General features: G+C 31.7%; 1 protein-coding gene across 1 annotated transcript in view; it reads right to left on the bottom strand.

The window, feature by feature from the left end:
* LOC143057307 (cationic amino acid transporter 2-like) overlaps positions 1–13,833 on the bottom strand; it is a 35,680-nt gene extending 21,847 nt beyond the window's left edge. The window contains exons 1-6 of the mRNA XM_076230605.1: positions 13,568–13,833; positions 10,260–10,383; positions 8,857–8,976; positions 7,999–8,127; positions 6,166–6,321; positions 5,078–5,217 (exon numbers count right to left, since the gene is read on the bottom strand). Coding sequence (XP_076086720.1) covers positions 5,078–5,217; positions 6,166–6,321; positions 7,999–8,127; positions 8,857–8,976; positions 10,260–10,368 — 654 coding nt within the window. The 5' untranslated portion in view covers positions 10,369–10,383; positions 13,568–13,833. The remainder of the gene's footprint in view (positions 1–5,077; positions 5,218–6,165; positions 6,322–7,998; positions 8,128–8,856; positions 8,977–10,259; positions 10,384–13,567) is intronic.
* Positions 13,834–21,782: the final 7,949 nt, after the last annotated feature.

Below are 21,782 nucleotides of genomic sequence, written 5' to 3'. Positions count from 1 at the left end.
AGGAATTAAATTATCAGTCAGTAATTAAAAATTTTGAAGAATAGTGATAATAACTTTTATTGTGATCTCTGGTTTATTTAAATTTCGGGTGACAATTTTTTGCTATGAAATCAGGACAGAAAAATGCATTAGGAAATTCCTTATAAGTTTTTGTCTGTTCAGCTTCTCATTATAATGCATTTACTGCTGTGTGACATTAGTCATGATTTAAATAAACAGGCATTCTTAAAAACTTTAAATGGCCAGCTATTGTAAAGGATGTCGTTTCTCAACAAGTTTGACCAGACTTGATTAGTTTGACAAGAATAAACTACAAAGATATTTTTATGAAATAAAATCTTCATGAATATAGATTAAGGAGAATTAGATGTGAAATTTTGAACATGTATTTGCAAATCACAAACGAATTCCAGTGTGGTCACTATTTCAATCCATTAATATGGTGTTTTTTTCTAAAATTTATGATAAAATGGTAAGTTTTGAAGAGTTAAGACCTTAATCAATATCTGTGTCTCTCACCTGCATAATATCTACTCATTTTGTTTGATATATATATACTGTCTATACAAGACAGGCCAAAGATTTTTCTAGAAAAACCAAAGGGCTAAATAGCCCGCTTATTGTTGACTGTTTCATGGTTTTGAGAATTTAAGATCTATTGGTACAAAAACTCACAGGCTGGTTAAATTTTATAAAGCTATTTACAAAAGCAGTGTAATATTTTTCTGGAACATATCAAACTGTCCAAAATAGCTGTTAAAAGATGTTCTTTAATTCTATAACATTTACCTTTAATTTTTTAAAATATACAATTGCATTTATTTATAAATTATAAAAATACACCAATTCAGGGAAGATAACTCATTTTGCAAATTATTTCAATAAAAGATACAGATGAATGAATATGAAAGTCTTTATATATAGGAGGTTTATTGATTGGTCAGTATTATTATATTAGTCTATAGTAATCCTGTTACTGACAGTGTGAGATCCTCAAGGTCATTTAAAAAAAAACCTAGTAGTATAAATATTTGATCAATTTTTGTTTAGGGAATTATATTATAGAGGGTACCTTTATGACGAAAATTGGTGAATATTCTTGCCAAATAACTTTTACAGTAATTTTTGGTGCATGATGATAAAATGTACACTAATTTCTTTTAGAGGATGAAAGGTCCACTGATTCTGGACAAATTACATCATTTTTTTCCAAAAATAACGGTAGTGATAATTATTAGAGTCCTCAGATGAATCACGATAAGGATATTTACAAATCACGTTAAAATTTTTAACCAATTTTATGCTTACTGTAGCTGAATATAACTGTTTGACACCTGACGGTCAACAGCATGAAGGAAGCAATGTTTTAAGTAATCTATTCTAATGATAGATCCGTGTTTTACTCGCTTGGATACTAATAATTCAAAATAACTATATTTTTGTAATTATTTTCTATTCTCAAAACTACATCTATACATTTATACTACAAATCTACAACTCTCAGTTTAGGCTACACGTGCTGATCTTATCTATAAAGCCATGAATATTTATTAGCTATGTAGGCGTGTCAAAATCGTAGCATACGCGATAATGACCAGCCAGTATACACTGTAATGATTTCATTAACCAGTATTAAAAAGATAAACATAACACTAATTGGTGTTTTATATTTTACAGAAATATTTAATTCCAAAAAAAACCCATGTATCCATATATAAGAAGGGGAAGGAGAGGTAGTCAATCAAATATAAGATTTTAAGAAAATGAATAAAACAAGAGGCTCTCAAGAGCCTGAATCGCTCACCTGAATTTTTTTTGGTTTAATCTCTCATCAATGATTATTTTGGCTTTTCAATTTATTTAAATGTTCTTTGAATCGTCCTATTTTCTTCAAAAGCAAAAAAAAATCATTTTCTCCTATGTTCTATTTTAGCCATAGGAGCTATGTTTCTTGACATACAAGGAAATGAAATATAAAATTTATACTAGATACTCTGAAACTCTGAAACTCATTTAGCCTAAGTTTGGCTGAAATTGATACAGCAGTTTCATAAGAGAAGATTTTTTAAAGTAAGTCAACATGATGAACAAATTGTGAAAAAAGTCTTTAAAGGGCAATAACTCCTAAAGAGGTCAATTGACAATTTTGGTCAAATTGACTTATTTGTAGATCTTACTTTGCTGATCATATTTGCTGTTTACAGTTTATCTTTATCTATAATAATATTCAAGATAATGACCAAAAACTGCAAAATTTCCTTAAAATTACCAATTAAGTGGCAGCAACCCAACAATTGGATGTTTGATTCATCTGAAAATTTCAGGGCTGATAGATATTGACCTAATGAACATTTTTACTCCATGTCAGATTTGCTCTTAATGCTTTCGTTTTTGAGATATAAGCCAAAAACTGCATTTGACCCCTATGTTCTATTTTAAGTAACAGCGGCCATGTTTTTTGACGGATCAAAAATCAAAGCACACACTTTGTGCAGGATAATCTAAGGAACAACCATGCTAAGTTTTAACCAAATCCATTCAGTAGTTTCAGAGGAGAAGATTTTTTAAAGTTAGCAAATATGATGAACAAATTGTGAAAAATTGTCATTAAAGGACAATAACCCCTTAAGGGGTCAATTGACAATTTTGGTCATATTAACTTATTTGTAGATCTTACTTTGCTGATCTTTTTTGCTGTTTACAGTTTATCTTTATCTATAATAATATTCAAGATAATGACCAAAAACTGCAAAATTTCCTTAAAATTACCAATTAAGTGGCAGCAACCCAACAATTGGATGTTTGATTCATCTGAAAATTTCAGGGCTGATAGATATTGACCTAATGAACATTTTTACTCCATGTTAGATTTGCTCTTAATGCTTTCCTTTTTGAGATATAAGCCAAAAACTGCATTTGACCCCTATGTTCTATTTTAAGTAACGGCGGCCATGTTTTTTGACGGATCAAAAATCAAAGCACACACTTTGTGCAGGATAATCTAAGGAACAACCATGCTAAGTTTTAACCAAATCCATTCAGTAGTTTCAGAGGAGAAGATTTTTTAAAGTTAGCAAATATGATGAACAAATTGTGAAAAATTGTCATTAAAGGACAATAACCCCTTAAGGGGTCAATTGACAATTTTGGTCATATTAACTTATTTGTAGATCTTACTTTGATGATCTTTTTTGCTGTTTACAGTTTATCTTTATCTATAATAATATTCAAGATAATGACCAAAAACTGCAAAATTTCCTTAAAATTACCAATTAAGTGGCAGCAACCCAACAATGGTTTGTTTGATTCATCTGAAAATTTCAGGGCTGATAGATCTTGACCTAATGAACATTTTACCCCATGTCAGATTTGCTCTAAATGCTTTCGTTTTTGAGATATAAGCCAAAAACTGCATTTGACCCCTATGTTCTATTTTAAGTAACGGCGGCCATGTTTTTTGACGGATCAAAAATCGAAGCGCAATTTTGTGCAGGATATACTAAGGAACAATCATGTTAAGTTTCATTCAAATCCATTCAGTAGTTTCAGAGGAGAAGATGTTTGAAAAATTGTTAACGACGACAGACGACGACGACGACGACGACGACGTCGACGACGACGGACGCCAAGTGATGAGAAAAGCTCACATGGCCTTTTAGGCCAGGTGAGCTAATAATTTAGTTTTTATTAATTTTAGCACTGAATAAACAATGCATCTAAGAGGGCAGTTAGTCATGCCTGCCTTCACAGTCTCACTAGGCCTATGTCCAGCCTTCAGCTGGCCCCTTAAAAAATATGTATACTAGTACAGTGATAATGGACGTCATACTAAACTCCGAAATTATACACAAGAAACTAAAATTAAAAATCATACAAGATTAACAAAGGCCAGAGGCTCCTGACTTGGGACAGGCGCAAAATTGCGGCGGGGTTAAACATGTTTATGAGATCTCAACCCTCCCCCTATACCTCTAGCCAATGTAGAAAAGTAAATGCATAACAATACGCACATTAAAATTCAGTTCAAGAGAAGCATTACGCACATTAAAATTCAGTTCAAGAGAAGTCCGAGTCCGATGTCAGAAGATGTAACAAAAGAAAATAAATAAAATGACAATAATACATAAATAACAATAGACTACTAGCAGTTAACTGACATGCCAGCTCCAGACCTCAATTAAACTGATTGAAAGATTATGTCTTCATCATATGAATATCAGGCACAATCCCTCCCTTTAGGGGTTTAGTATCATACTATCATAAAATTCATGAGAAGAACATAACCCGTGTCATGCCAACAACTGTTTTTCAAATAAATGTGTTAACTCTATAAGCCTGCTAAAGAGTGGGGTTTTTTTTGGTTTTATTTTTTCGATTTTTTTTAAATTTGGATACTTTCACACTGGTTAAACATTGAATTAAATTTGGTCATTTTCAGTCATAACTGCCAACTTCTGAAAATCTCTACAAGAGCATGAGAAGCAAATGTCATAAGTGTCTGAATATCATATAGTTTAGATATATATTGTGCTGAAATGCAATTTAAACCCTCTTAACTTTCTGATTTTAAGTATTTAGTTAACTAAAGGAGGATTTCAAAATTCATTGAGCACATCTCATGGCTGAAATCCTAATAAATATTCGTATTGTGAGAAATTTAATTTTGTACCTAATTTGAATTTTAATGGTATTCTCATGTCTATTCGATATTGTTGTGAAACAAAATCCTGCATACAAGCAAAATAAAAAAATGGGCTCCCCATTGCAAATTTAGATACAGGGTTCACCTGTCAGCCTGTACCCTACAAATCCACGAAAATTGGTGCCCTCTTTAGTAAGGGCTGTTCCAAAAAAAATGTATTGGGGGGTTGGAAGACACTTTTTATTTGACTCCACCATGCATATATTTTTAATTAGACATTTCCTTTGAATGTTCAAGCAAGATAACCACCGCCCATAAAATTTTAATAAAATTGCCTTCCATTGTAATACCCCAACCCACCGCCATACAATTAATTTTAATTATGGAAAAGCCCTAAAAATGAATCCACAGTAAAATCAATAAATAAGACATTACCTCATTTCTGGTAAGACTCCAGTTATGTGTATCAGCCTTAAATGCTCCACAAACAATGACATAGATAACAACTAATAAATTTACTCCAGTAAATATGTTGTTGAATGTAGATGATTCTTTCACACCAATTGCTAAAATACCTGAAAAACATAACAAAACAAAATGCCTAAATTTATTGAGTTTTTTTCATCAATATACTTGATAAGATTTAAATCAGGAATACACCTTGTCCCTACATGTCCACCATGACTGGACATCACAAAAGTTCCCGTAAAATTTTGACGTCATAATAATAAATATCTGACACCATAAAGGAAAAGTGATTGTTGTATGACGTCAAAAGTTCAAGCGGGACAGATTTCCACCAAAGGTGTATAGATCCAGGATCTAAGAAGATGGTTTATCATTTTTATGTTTTCCTCCGTATCACCGTTTATTCATATTCTTAACAATTTATTTGGATTTTATCTAGATCTTCGGAAATTTAGATCTTAATGTCTCATGGTCTGAAACATGTCTATTGTTGAAGGTTAAATTTTGAATGGCTATTGTATTGTAGGGTTGTCTCATTATTGTTTCCTCATATATTCTTTCATTCATTCAGAAAATTTTTAAGCATGAAAGTTTTAGTCTTTTCAGGCATTAGAAATTCAAGATGGTCGCTATCAAAAATTGGAAGCTTCGATGTGATTATCAAATGATTTCTTTTTGAAACCTAGGGAAAGCATACAATTATAATTGTAATTAAAAATAATGTAATTAAACATTGTGTTCCTCATCAATAATGTCTAGATGTAGAAACCAATTGTTAGTACCAATCTTATATATCAAAATACTACCAAATTCCTTATTTTCAAAGTTAGCTTAAAACTTATAATGCTTAATGCATCATACTTACAGAAATGTTATGCCAAAAAATGCAGAAATGTGGATAGAAATGGAATTCAAAACTACATGGATACTAACAGAAATAAAATACCTATAGGCTGCACTCGCACCCGCAAAGTGGAAAGGGATTAATATAAGTTGCAAAACTTGTTTCCCAATCCACTATAAATAAATATGTTTAAACTAAATAAAATACCTACATGTTAGCAGTAAAGTAATACCAAAAGCAAAGAAATCAGGATAAGGTGACAGTCCTCCAACATTCATTGGCATGTTGTCCTCGAAGAAATGCTGTATGGTTTTGTTGATTAGGGAATCAAAGTAAGAACTCCATGCTCTGGCAACACTGGCTGTACCTATAAAAACATATTTGTTGGAAAAATGGAAAAACTAAACATTGAACAAACTCTATTGGTAGAATATGCATAGAAATACAATGTACTATGAAAAGAGGAATAGGGAGTCAAATGGATACTTCGTAGCAATCATAATTGACAAATGATTGAGTTTTACATCATAATATTTTAAAAAAAAATAATTTATAGCAAGAATATGGATCAATAGGACACCTGTTAGCATGGTCTTTTTTGCACTATAACATTTTGCCTTTCAGTGAACCTTGAAATCTAGGTCAAATCCATTATTTGGCATATATATTTTTTGTAACAGATTACTTAAGCTTCATAATGAACATTCCTGCTTAGGTTCAAGTTGGTGTGACCATTACTTTATCTAACCAATGGTTTGTTCTTTTAACATGATTGGTGAACTGTGAAATCAAGGTCAATACTAGGCTTATTTTGGATATATATTCATGTACATGTACATTTAAAAGTGTATCTATACTATTAAACGAGAAGACCTCATTTTGTGTGTCGCTTCTCTTCTTTCCACAATAAATTAATCAACACGCCTCTGTGTCCTATAGGTACAGTGCATAGTCGCATTTGTCATCCATTCATATGATTATTCAGATTGAGTTATTTTGGGAGAAAAACAAGAAAAAAGGCATCCGGATATTGTCCCGTCATTGGACAAAATTTTAAGTCAGATTAGACTTCCGGTTTGCGTTTTTCTGTATAATTTGAACATACATATACCACGAATAAGGAGTATTTTCAGAATTCTATATCTGTTATCATTTTCAAGTTTACTATCCACGGTGGTCACAGAGTTTATTAAATAGAGAGGGGTGTATACTATATCAATGACCACCATGGATCGATTAAAAAACTTAGAATTGAAAGTAAATACACTTATTTATATAGTAATGAATGTTCATAATATACAGATAAGCGCTAAAATTATTCATGTGAACTTTTGATACCTTTTCTGAAGTTCTCTAATCATTAAATCTTTTACAAAATTCATTGATTACCAAAAAAAAGAAGATGTGGTATGATTGCCATATTGACAACTCTCAACAAGAGACCAACATGACACAGAAATTAACAACTATAGGTCAACGTACGGCCTTCAACAACGAGCAAAGCCCATACCGCACATTCAGCTTTAATTTAAAAGGCCCCAAAATGAATGTAAAATAATTCAAACGAGAAAACTAGCGGCCTTATTTATGTACAAAAAATGAACGAAAAAACAAATATGTTACGTAACACATATATAAACAAACGACAACCACCGAATTACAGGCTCCTTACTTAAATGTTCATAACATACTAAATGTATGTTCATATTGAAATTGATAGAAAATCAAAAATTGGGAATTTTGAAAATAAAGGAGGAGGGATTAAAAAAAACATTTTCCTGTCCCCAATAACATACTTATACTTTTGCTGAAATTCTCAAGTCATTCAATATTTTACAAATTATTCAAACAACACTGTACATACTTTAAACTACGCTCTGAATGCCCGCGATTTCGCGGGTGTGTTCTAGTATATATAAAAATAAATATATTTTCTTAGTTTCAAGTTGATGTGACCACAATTCCATGAACAAGCATGAAAATAATTCTCTTTACCTTAGGATGTTAGGTATGATTAAAAATAATAAAATAAGCAATGGCATACCTATGACATATTCTAGTATAAGATTCCATCCAATGATAAAAGCAATGAACTCTCCAACTGTAACATAACTATATACATAGGCAGATCCTGTTTTAGGTACTCTTGCACCAAACTCAGCATAGCAAAGCCCTGAAAAGGAAAAATAAGGTACATATTTACTAGGGCTTTTAATATCATGGTTTAAACAATGTTAAATTACGTCCTTTTCTTGATTGTGATGCTGTGGATTCACATTGAGGGTGATGGTGTGGATTCACATTGAGGGTGGTGCTGTGGATTCACACTGAGGGTGATGCTGTGGATTCACATTGAGGGTGGTGCTGTGGATTCACATTGAGGGTGATGCTGTGGATTCACATTGAGGGTGATGCTGTGGATTCACATTGAGGGTGATGCTGTGGATTCACATTGAGGGTGGTGCTGTGGATTCACATTGAGGGTGATGCTGTGGATTTACATTGGGGATTCAGTCACATTGAGGGTGATGCTGTGGATTCACATTGAGGGTGATGCTAGCTAGCATTGCCTGCATGCAAGAGACACACAAGTAAGTTTTATCTAGAGCAAAAACCTTTCTTGTTTTGTTAGCCTCTTCTGACTTATCTAGCCAGTCATCATAAATTTTTTTCTTTTTTTTGTTTGATCAAATTTGAAATTTTGGGAAATCTGACCTACTTACTTCTTTTTTCCAAATTCTTCCGTTCAATATTCTACTATTTACAGTATCACTGGTCTAATTTGCATCATCAAAATTATATTACTTTTATTCATACTGCTACTTTCACTTGACTGGACATAAAAGGGACAGTCTCCCCTCGGACATAAAGCTTTCTTGAAAATAAATTTGTTCTCACTCACCTGCCAAAACTGATGCCACAGCAGCTATGAAAAATGACAAGACAACAGCAGGTCCTGCTTTCTCCTTGGCAACCTGTCCAGCAACAACATATATACCAGCTCCTAAGGTACTACCAATACCTATGTTAAGTAAAAATAAAAATACAATTTTAATCATACTTTTTCTTTCACATGTTATTTGATATATTATTATAATAATAATAAGTTCAGTTCATATTTTGTAAGATCTTGTATCATATCTAGCTTTATAGTAAACACTATTTTAAGATAATATTTTTTTTTTTTTCAATCAAACATTGGTCAGTTTCAGTTTCAAAATCCGGTGAAGGAGCAAAGGATTATGGGTTAGACATAATTTGACACTAAAACGAGAGTAACACAGTCCTAAAAAAAAATTTCAACAAATTTTGATTTTGTGTTGAAAATTCCTGTTGAAAAAATGGTAGTCACCTAGGACATTAATCATTGCTTGATATTATTTTCTTATGATTGGAAAAATGAGCAGAATTTAAATCACCACTAATATTCGAAACTCAGATCTTCCCTCAAATAAATATTTCAAGAAAATGAAAATCCTGAAAACGAATCACTGCAAAGATTGCTAGAAAGAAGTTAGTGTTAGTTTTGTACTTTTGTAGTGAAATCAGAAAATGGTCCAGAAAGAATCACATAATTATCTATTATATAAATTGCAACAACATTAGAGTGTAATAAAGTGTGTGTGAAAATAAGTTAGTTTACAGTATACAAATTAAGGGAACTATATATGAATAAAATGAGTTGCAGCTAAGCTTAGAACACAAACAATAAACGGTATATTACCAAAAGAAAAAGACAAACACTCTGTTGAAGTCCAGGTAACATGAAACAAAAAACACAAACAACAAAAGCTTAAATTCAGCATTAGAGTGGATTCCATTGAGTGTGTAGCAAAAGGTAATATCTTTGGTTAGCTTGCTTGTTAGCTGAACCGTGAAGTCATTATTAGGTCAGGTATACTACCCGCCTTTCGAAGTAGCATAGTCCAACATACAGATTAATAGGTTTTCTGTCGGACTAGTCTATTCTTAAAGTAGGGTAGTTTACCTAACTTAACAATGACTTCACAGTTCAGCTAACCAAAGATATTACCTTTTGCTACACACTCAATGGAATCTGCTGTAAATAACCTGGTCTATTAAAGACAATAAGTAAAATCAAGGACTCCAGTCATAAAACTTAACTTAGTACTGTTCAAAATCCTATATCCAGCATTTCAATTGATTGAAATCAGAGTCAAAATTTTTAAAACCACAAGTTCAGGTGCTGAAGAGAATTTAGCATCCACTGTTCTGTAATAGTGGTATGTATTGATAAACTACTCTTTACTGCATGTCATGCTTCATAGATTTCAGGATACTTACCTAAAGCTGTTAAATCAAATGTATTTAGAACTCTGTTTAACTTAGTATCTGTCACGTTTGATATGTCTATGTACTTCTTTCGTACCAGTTTCCCAATGAATCCACTCATGTTTCTTTATGAAAGCTGAAAAAAAATACAGATAACTCTTATATCTATCAAAATTAATAAAAAATCTTCATATAATTAATTTGTTGTTTAATGTGTACCAGTATTATTGCAGTCTTTGTGCTTGTTCACCAGGGCACTAACCCAGGCTTCAGGTTCATGTTTTTCTCTGACCGTTTATGGTGTTTTTAACATTTTCAAACTAAATCCATTGGATGTGAACTGATTGATTTTTAAGTCTTAATTAAAATACATAATTTCTTTTTATTGGTTTTGATCTCACTTTCAGTACCTACAAGTTCTCTGAGATTAGTACTTTGTTTTCCACTTCCTGTTCTATTTGTGTCTGTAGTATTAAATATTTTTGTTGTTTGGTTTGGGTTTTTTTTGTTGTTGTTTTCATTGTAAAATTAAACCTGGCCTGTACAAATTTGTACCACATGCCAATAAAAGCTACGATACATTGATTTAATTCCCCTTAGACTATACAAGATGAGAACTAATTAAACAGAGACCATCAAACATTCTCAAAAACAGAAATATAAAGATATAATTGGCACAAGAAAATAATTCACAAATAACCATACTAACATGACAGGTACATCATGTACATTGTACATTAACAAACCTTAATTTATTCTTTGATCTTCACAAAGATGCATCACATATATATAGTTTTAACCCAAAAATATTATAAAATATGTTCATAGTACCTGAATATATCCATAAATCAATAATTTGTGTCTCTCAAATGAAGTATATAGGCAATTAATTATAGTACGTACTCAATTAAAAGCAAGGTTTGTAGTTTGCTGATATAAGACGATCATAAACTAATTATGATAAGGTAATAAAATGTTACATACATACATAAATGCAACTTCTTATCTAGCCATATACATTTTTGTACTTTTTTAATCTTCATTATGAACAAAAACAGATACACGTAAGTAAAAGATCAGTAAAGTTCAAGTGATTTCCTTAGGTATGAAATATAAAAATTGCAGGCCCATAGTCAAGATGTTTCTAAATGGGTCGTATGAAGTTCCGACTACTTCAATATAGACATGTCTAACATCCCCCCCCCCCTTCCCCCTACATGTACAAACCAATGTGAATATGCATAAAAGTAGTACTACGCTGAGTTATTATCAATAGCCAGCTACCATTTTTCCATTTTACTTGACTTAAAATACGGTAATAAATAATGCAATGAGATCATCCAAACTGAAATTAAAAGGTTTATCAACAACAACAAAATTAAAAGAGAACCCTTCAGAATTTAATCAAATAAATAAAAAATATTTTCACTCTTTCAACATGTTCAACCTTTGTTTAATACGTACCACCATTGTTAGTTCAAATATATGTGAGTGTTTTTAAGTCTAGTGAGTTCCATGATATAATAGTCACACAGCAATTGGATTGTCAACCTCATGCATCCCCTACCTGAACTACATACAAGAATATATACCAAGTTCAAAACATTTTGTGACAAATATTCAAAATGGGTTCCTTTAAACAAAATTAAGCATCTCTGACTCTTGAATCTTCAGAGTTGTATGCAATGTATAAATTAAAAACTCTGACTCTACATCAATTCTAGTGTTATGGTAATATGTCCTACAGACATTATTTGTAGACATATTTCAGTCTTTTGACATCACTTTTACAAACATCATGAACATACATTTCTAATCCCCCATTTGAAATCAAGAGCACTTTTTCTCTTTTGGCTGTTAACCGCTTTGTTGTCTGTTTTTGTTAAACCAGTTAAACAGGTTTGATAAAGAATATGGTTAAATGAGAAAAATATGTTCTGGACTTAAAAATTGTAAATATTTATGGATTATAACTACTAGTGTAACCTGTCACATCATAACTTCTATCATGTCTATAGGGATGTTGTTTATAATATCTGTGACATGATTTTATAATTCTCATATTATTAAGTTAGTTTTTAAAATTACAAGTTGATATGTTACTGTATAATATGCTTTGATAATTTAATGATTGGTCAATCAATACATGATATATCAGTGAGTTGTTTAAAAGTGTGTCTTTTTAGGTACTTAAAAAAAAGTACATGATTTTGTCATTAGTCATGTTAGTTGTCATTATATTGGCTTTGAACTAGCTGTCAGGAACTGTGAATATGAAAAAGAAGATGTGGTATAATTGCCAATGAGACAACTCTCCACAAGAGATCAAAACGACACAGAAATTAACAGCTATAGGTCACCATACGGCCTTCAACAATGAGTAAAGCCCATACTGCATAGACAGCTTCATGTATGTATAATAGTAAAAAAATAACAATGTAAAACAATTCATTTTTCTACCTAATTTATAAACAAACAAGAAGGTGTACCAAGAACATGGATGCCCCATCCACACTATCATTTTCTATGTTCAGTGGATGGTGAAAGTGGGATAAAATCTAATTTGTCATTAAAATTAGAAAGATCATATCATAGAGAACCTGTTTAATAAGTTTAGAGTTGATTGGACTTCAACTTCATCAAAAACTACCTCGACCAAAAACTTTAACTTGAAGCAGGACAGACAGACAAACAGACAGACAAACAGACCGACATACCGACGAACACACAGACCATAAAACATAATGCCCATAAGTGGGGCATAAAAATTAATTTATAAACAAATATGTAACACATAATTTGACATAAACGAATGACAAATGAATGACAACCACTGAATTACAGGCTCAGTGAGAATACTCTCACTCTCTGTCAGACTATTGGTGTATTGGCATGAAACCAGATTAACTTTTGGCCAGATTGGTTTGGGACTGGAATAGCTGTGGAACCGTAACTCTTATAGTCTTTTTTATTTATTTTTTATTTTGCGGACTTCTGCAAATAGTCAAAAAATAACATAAGGACCTTATAAGAGCTACAGTTACGCAGCTAGGGCTGGAACAACCTGATATCCCTAGCTAGTACTCAAACAGTACATAGAGAATATTAGTAAGTTTATCTGTTTACAGCCGGTTTTAACAATGATTTACCCACCCTGGAACAGTATATGTCAATATACAGTGTATATGTTCCTGACCAACCTGAGAGGATTCTATATCCTGCCGATCGTGGATCAAGTGGGTTGTTATAGTATAATGACAAAGCATACAATATTTAACTAATAAAATGTAGTATGATAATCACAATCAGTTGTGTTTTACCTTGTTCTTGCAACTACTTTTTCTTGGAAGTGTTGTTTGTGTACTAACATCCGTGTTACTGAGTTGACAGATGGAGTTATACTTGTCAACACTCGTTAAACCTAGAAAAAGATTAGACGAAGAAACTTAAAAAAATAATTTCTGTTTATCTATCTTGATAGTAAATTGTGTTGTCATCTATCTAAAGCACGTGAATAAAGTAAAATCACACAACAATATTGCACTTTGGACGAGTTGGGAAGAAAAATCACGACAACAACCTTACTTCCGGTTGTTTTTGTTTATTAAACAGACGTACGCCAGTTCCTCCGTTCGATACCCATTTTGAGGAAGGTATTTATATTTGAGGAAACTATTATGATAGAACAGTTTTATTTTAACAATTTAACACCAAATTCGTAAATTAAAACATTATAAAAACCTATATCTGCTATAATTTTTTCAGAGGCGGATTTAGGGGAGACCAAAAGGTAGTACAGCGACAACTAAAAAGCCCCCCCTTTTGTTGAAAATTTTTGGTTGGTTATATAGGGAATCACTAAAGCGTGACGGGAGAGGGCCCCCTCTTAGGCAACCAGTGGGCCCCCACTTATGAAAATTTCTGGATCCGCCACTGTATTTAAAAGAAAAAATCTATATATACTTTTCTCCTTTACTTAATTCATGATGTACAGTTTATGGCTTTTAAATTTGACCCTGGTAAGATGAACAATTTTCTTTGTAAGAGTTATCTCCCTAATATTCACTGTTTATCAAATGTGTACATCTCCTTCATTACAAAAAAGTTATCAACAAAAGTCTTTTAACAAATTGTTCGATACATTCTCAGGAATTTTTGACTAACTTTGATTGAAGCGATTCGATGAAATTTTATATGAGCTATCTACCCTTACCAAATAAATTTGTTGTTATGTTTTTTTCAAATCATAAACCGTTAAACGTGTAACCCTGGGATCTTCTTATTTGAGGTCCCTAGGTCCTAACTTAATGAGGTCAAGGTCAAAAGTCAAGGTCAGGTTCTTAATTGTGACTTTTGTTTGTTTTTGCATTTTCTCCAACACTTTGAAACATACATATAAAAGAACAAATGCAAAATGTTTGCTTTATTGTTAGGGAGCTTCCATTTGATTTTTATGGGGGGCTAGGATGAAAAATTTTGTCCTGCATTTTTTTTAGCTGTAATCTCTGTCCTGCCTTTTTATTTTTCACTCTTTTCGGTCCTGCCTTTTTTTTTTTAGTTTATCCTAACTCTTTTTTACTTAATTGTCGTCCTGACTTTTTTTTTTTTGCAAGTGTCACATCCTGCCTTTATTTTTACTCAAAACTCCTGTCCTGCCTATTTTTTTCAAATTTCATCCTAGCCCCCCCATAAAAATCAAATGGTAGCTCCCTTATGAGGATATTTTACATTTAGTCTGATACAATTAATGGCATCTTATAGGAGTTAATGCCCCTGAAATGTTTTTATATAAGGTTATTTGAATATAACTTCAACTTGGTTCATTAAAAAGCCATATGACCTTTCACAAAAGGTAAGGTGACATATGACCTTGAAAATGACAACGGAAACGGAAGTACCCACTATTGCACTTTATTCATATAAATATTAAAGTACTCAGAATCCATATATATTTTGTAATATCATGAGATACATAAACTTATCACTTAAGACTAGAAATGACTTTCGATAAACCAGAAGTGGCAAATTATCTCCCGTTCTACACACAAAAGTATATAGAAACTATATATTTTTGAAATAAGTGTGAAAGAAGCTATCATATCTCCCTTATTTCATTCAAAATATATAGAAACCATTTACTATCCTATCAGTATAAGGAAACTTATGATTGAATGCCAATTTTAACATTGAGTAAACTGGAACTAGATTCTTTTCAATAGCTTTGATGTGGAAAGACCTTCAATTGTTCTCTGAACAATTGGTTTTTAATTTTATTTGCATGTCTTTAATCGCTTACATGAATTGTATACGCCTTATTATTTTTTCATTGGTAAAAGGCTATACATATATACAGAGCTTGTATTATAGGTTTATAATGTATCGAATTTTATTTTTCTCAACCTTTTGATGTTTTATAATCTCATGCACTTAATATAGTACTTATTGGTCATCCATAATGGCCGACTTGTTTTGTATTTCTATGAAGCAGAATTCCTACAAAACTTTTCAAAGATAAAAAAAACACATCTTGCCAAGAACTTTAATTACATGTTCATGACAATATATGTAATTGAACTTTTGGCTAAGTTTTCATTCATATCATTGAAAAGGGACATACCCAGCAGATTTGCGCTGCCACTGTCTCGGCCTTTTTTTTTAAAGCGTTTAATCTACAAAAATGATAAATCTACACTTTTCATGATACATGACTTGTGTGATCCATACTTTTGATTTGATAGTTTCTTTTTTCTTATCACGTTTGCTGGCATTTAAAAAAAAAAAGAAACAGGAAGGACAAGTTGTAAGAAATATATTTTTTTTTAAAGTATCGATTCTGAATTGTACTTTATTTTGAAATGACTGATATGTTGCCGTTTAGCTCAAAAACCCACATTTCAGGTAGAGCTTGCGTCTGACCAGAAGTTTTCATTTAATTTCACAGTCATGAAAAGGATGTCCGTCCACTAGATATTTCATCATCTTAATATTATGTCTTTGATCTGGTATACTGCAGTGAACTCGTTGAAGTTGACACTAAAAATACTACTGAAACTAGAAGCCTTAGGTATGTCTTTAAGTTTCATATATTCATTCTTCCCATTGTCATTTTCCAAGTTCTCGCAACCAGTATCGCTACGTTTGAAGTTCATTCAATCCCTACGTTTTTTACACTAAGTCTATATATTCAAAATGGAATAGCAAGACTTTAATATCTGTAAACAACTTCTGTCTTTTATTTTCATCTGAACAACAGTAATTTACAAATCTTTTTAAACATAATTGGACCACACGTTGATTGTTTTAAAACCACCATCAATGAATCTGCTGGTTTTGTGTGTGTGAGTTTTGAGACGCTCAGTCCTTATAGTTTTCTATGTTGTGAATTGAGGACTAATGTTTGTCTTTTCGTGGTCGTCGTCGTCGTCTTTGTTATGCCTTTTGTCCCCTTTTGTTACATGGTCTGTATGTCGTTGACACATATCTTTTATTGTCACTTTCCTATCTTATGTCTGTTTTTTTACAGCTGGCTATACCTAAGCTTGTTCATTCATAAATACACCGTATCGATTAATATAAATCTATTATACCAGAGAGGTTCGGGTGTAAATGTAAATAAAATCAATTTTGAAATATAAATAATATTTGGAATTCAACAAAAAAGGTAAGAATACAGGTATTTCCTCTGTCAAAATGTTTTTCTTTAAATTTTATTCGCTAAAATTAGCTATACAGCTGTCCAATTTACGTTGTTTTTTTTTTTTTTTTATTAAAAACGTTTTTTTTATTATTAAAAATCAAATGGAAACTTATTGCATAGCTCTGAAAAGCTTGTAAATAAAGCAAGGAAAGTGATGTTTGCCATTAAAACTTATACTGGTTCCTTAAATAATCTGCCAGTTAAAGTAGCTTGCAGTCTTTTTGATTCTATAGTTAAAACAATAGCCACTAATATAATTCAGAAATAACTTATATGGATACTTATGTTACAAAATTTAGAGCAGAAAAAAACGTGCAAATATTTCCAAAACAAATATAGACCCCCTTAATTTTACTGATAAAATTACATTTGTCTTTCTGTAAATATATCCTCGGAACAAGAAAATCGTCATCAAACATAGCTGTGAGAACAGAGCTAGGGAGATACCCACTAGAGATGCATATAAAAACTCAAAGTATACTTTACTTATCAAGATTACTAAATTCTGAAATTAATCCATTATTATACGAATCCTTTTTACTTTCTAAAAGTTTAGATAATTCAGGTTGCTATACCTGGTTTACACATGTAAAAAATATTTTGAAAGAGGTAAACATGGACGCATCCATTCTTGAGGCAAACAAAAGAAAAAATTACTCAAAGTTGTTAAAAAAAACCCTTAAAACATCAATTCTTAAATTTCTACACAAATATATATGAACAAAAATTTGAAAAAATAGATAAAAAAGTAAATTGTATTTATATAAAAGTTTAAAGCAAAATTTAGAAATGGAAAACTACTTAAACTGTAAATCTTTTGAAAAGAGAAGTAACATAACAAAAATGAGAATTAGCGATCATAATTTAATGATAGAAAAAGGAAGACATTTAAAAATACCTAGAGAAAAAAGACTATGCACATCCTGTAATACAATGGAGGATGAAGCCCATTTTATTTTATACTGCAAAAAAATTGCTAAACTAAGAGATAACTTTATAGGAAATGTAATTAAACATATGCCAGATTTTATGTCCTGGCAAGAAAATGAAAAAATTAAATATCTTCTTTGTCCATCAACCTCAAAAGAAGTAGAAAGCTTAGGGTCCTATTTTAAACAGGCATTAGAACTGAGGACAGGGGACTCTTGATTTATTTATAAAATATATTTATATATCATATAGATAGATTGTTTTGCTTTTTTGCTTTTTTTTTGTTTTCATGGTTTTGTTTGTTAAATGTATTTTGTGTATGTTTATATTATTAGTCACAAACTTATTGTTCAGAGTTTATTATGACAATAAATATTTGAATTGAATTGAATTAAAGATGACCATATTGAACGAGTTTTCTGCTCATCATTCAGCCCCGTCCTATACCTGTTGTTTGTTTACATTCTCCCTTTTGATTTCAATGATGGATGGTTGTCTTATTGGCAACCAAACGATTAGGGTGGGTTTTAACGACCTTGACTTCCTTTGAGGGTATTGGCAACCATATACCGCACATATTTATTAATATACATATATTGAATCTTACTTATATGAAAACTAAGTCATAGATTATGCAGGAACTTGGAAAAATTAATGAAAATCAACTTTTTACTTTCCACACATATATCTGCAATAATTTCCTGTTTCCTCTTCTTCTTCCGTGTATACGAAAAAAATCAGCATGTTGATAATTTGTCGGCGCATGCTTGATCACCGTGTTAATTCGTAACAAGTTTTTTTTAGGTTAGATTTTTAGATATTTACAGTTTATCTATAATTATATAATTTGTTAGATTATTCTGTAGACGTTCATTTCTGTTATCAGTATTGTATATAGATTACCTTTATGTTCTTATTATATATACTTTTGCACCAAATTATTCTCTATTCTTAAGGTTTTTTAAAACTTTAAGTAGGCTCTTTTTGTCATAATTCTCAGTTCTGAAAACCCAAATCCAAAAAAGTTGTGGCGCAAAACTGACGTTCTATATTATAACAAAACTATTTACGAAAAACAAATATAAAGACATAAACCAACGACTACCACTAAACTAAAAACAACTAACAACCGATATTACAAAATGAATTACAATGAAACCTGTGTAAACCGTTCCTCTTCGGGACAACTAATGTTTTTCGCTTTTGGCAGATGTTCGGTTTTATCATGTTCACAAAGAAACAAACAAATAAACAAAAAGTTTAATTGAAGTCTAGAGCTGGCATGTCAGTTAACTGCTAGTAGTCTGTTGTTATTTATGTATTATTTTCTTTGGTTACATCTTCTGACATCAGACTCGGACTTCTCTTGAACTGAATTTTAATGTGCGTATTGTTATGCGTTTGCTTTTCTACATTGGCTAGAGGTATAGGGGGAGGGTTGATATCTCACAAACATGTTTAACCCCGCCGCATTTTTGCGCCTGTCCCAAGTCAGGAGCCTCTGACCTTTGTTAGTCTTGTATTATTTTAATTTTAGTTTCTTGTGTACAATTTGGAAATTAGTATGGCGTTCATTATCACTGAACTAGTATATATTTGTTTAGGGGCCAGCTGAAGGACGCCTCCGGGTGCGAGAATTTTTCGCTACATTGAAGACCTGTTGGTGACCTTTTGCTGTTGTTTTTTTTCTATGGTCGGGTTGTTGTCTCTTTGGCACATTCCCCATTTCCATTCTCAATTTTAGATATCACAACAACAACAAAATTGATATGATTAATAACATGTTTGGTTTTCACAGGTTTCGGTTTATGCAGGATTCTGTTTAGCCAGATATTACTGTATTATCAATCTTATTTCAATGGTTTAGCATGCATACATGATCTTGTACCTTTCACTTTTACTACCATTTATACTATAAACTAGTGCATGTACTAAATGGACGACGTGGTGGGATTCAATCTTTTATTTCAAGTTTAATGAACCATACTTTGTGACCTATACTTGTTTAAATTTCTGTGTCATTTGTGCTCTAGTGGAGAGTTGTCTCATTGGCGATCATACCATATCTTCTTTTTTTTTTATTGGTATTATTTTTTTTACGTTTAAAGCACTTTTTTATGTTTATTCAATATTTTTTATTCACATTTGATAAAGAAAAGTTATAAATTTTGTCTACGCTGTGCATAAATATGAATAAAGGCTGGAATTGCGCAAACATTTATATTCAATATGAATATTCACGTTTTGTCTATTATGAGACATCGACTTGGTCAATAAAGGCAACAGTTGTATTTATACCGCTGTTCGAAGATCAAATATCGATGGACACAAAAAAAACAAATCCGGGTTACAGACTAAAACCGGAGAAACAAATCAACTTTAAGACGAAAATAACAAAACACTGAAGTGAACAAAAAACAAGCGACAAGGAAACACAGACAAATGTTCTCGATAGTCTCCTACTGGTTTCACTGTTTCATAGATATTTATGGATAAAGGTTGCCATACCAAGCTAAAATATCGCATCACATGACACCATTTTATCAAAAGGGATAAATAACTAAATCTTTTTACAAGATGAAATATCTGCAGTACCTCAGTTTGTTAACAGTCAATTAACAAAAAATACTCTCCTCTAAATAATGTTTTGCTTAGAGAAAATAATGTTGTTTTGAATTTGACTTATATTTTTTTTTTCGTATGGAACCTCTCTTTTATTTTATGAACTGTAGTTTAACAGTACATACGGTTAAAATTTCCATGTTTTGTGTTGAGCCACAAGTCGGAAACCAAAAACTGTTGAATTTTAATTTTGTTGTTGTAACTTCCATGGTTTTTGATTCCTTGTAACTTGACAATGAGCAACTATAGGTATAAACACCACCACATTGTGAAGGTGTTTGTCCCAAGTCAGGGTCCTGTATTTCAGTGGTTGTAGTTTGTTGCTGTATATCATGTTTGTTCATAAACGAGGTCTTTTGCTTTCTCGTTAAAATTGATTTACATTTGTCATTTCGGGGTCTTTATTGCTTGCTATATATATATGCGATATGAGGTTTGGTCATTGTTGAAGACCGTATGGTAGCTAGACCGAATAATCTTGTGTGGGTACATTTGTCATTTCATATTTTCTTTTCATAATTTGGCTATTTATTTATTTATTTTTTGTGTCCACACAAAAAAAATTAATAAGACACAAAAAAAAAAAAAAATAATAATAAATAGCAAAATGATGAAAAGAAAAAATGAAATGACAAATGTACCCACACAAGAGACAGATTATTCGGTCTAGCCTTATATGTGCTAACGTCTACGTCATTTTGTCTTTGGGGGAAAGTTGTCCTATTGCCAATTGTTCTACTTATTTCTATATTAGGTATATATGCCAATAAATAACAAACAATGTATGATTTTTCACGGATTTGTATGTTTTGATTAGACCACACTTGCGAAATGAAATACTCATGTCGATACGTTTCAAAATTAGTTTGCATAGTTTATTTACACGTGTATACACACATTTGCCATTTATTAACTCAAACTAGTACACACAGTCCTAATAGCTTTTGCTACTTGATCCTCGTTTCCTTTCAGCACCTCTCGAAATCGGCCTATATCGTATATTTCTATTATCACGGCGTCCATTATGTTTGACGTCATATTCGCCATCACGGCTATCTAATCTCCTCGGACTTTCTTTCTTATACTTCTCGTTTCCACCGGTACCATTATAGCCATTGTTCAGATAACTATCATAAGTATCGTACCCTGTAGCTTGAAACCGGATATTTTCACTGTCCCTGTTAAAACTGTTTTTGCTGTATTTACCATAACTGCTTTGGATCTGATTATCAATACTGCGCATGTCATAAATAGCATAACTGTTTAGTCCGAAATCCAAATTATCG

This window comes from Mytilus galloprovincialis, chromosome 13 (genome assembly GCF_965363235.1).
Source record: "Mytilus galloprovincialis chromosome 13, xbMytGall1.hap1.1, whole genome shotgun sequence".
In the NCBI taxonomy this organism is placed as follows: domain Eukaryota; kingdom Metazoa; phylum Mollusca; class Bivalvia; order Mytilida; family Mytilidae; genus Mytilus; species Mytilus galloprovincialis.
This window is presented reverse-complemented; position numbering and strand designations above follow the sequence as displayed.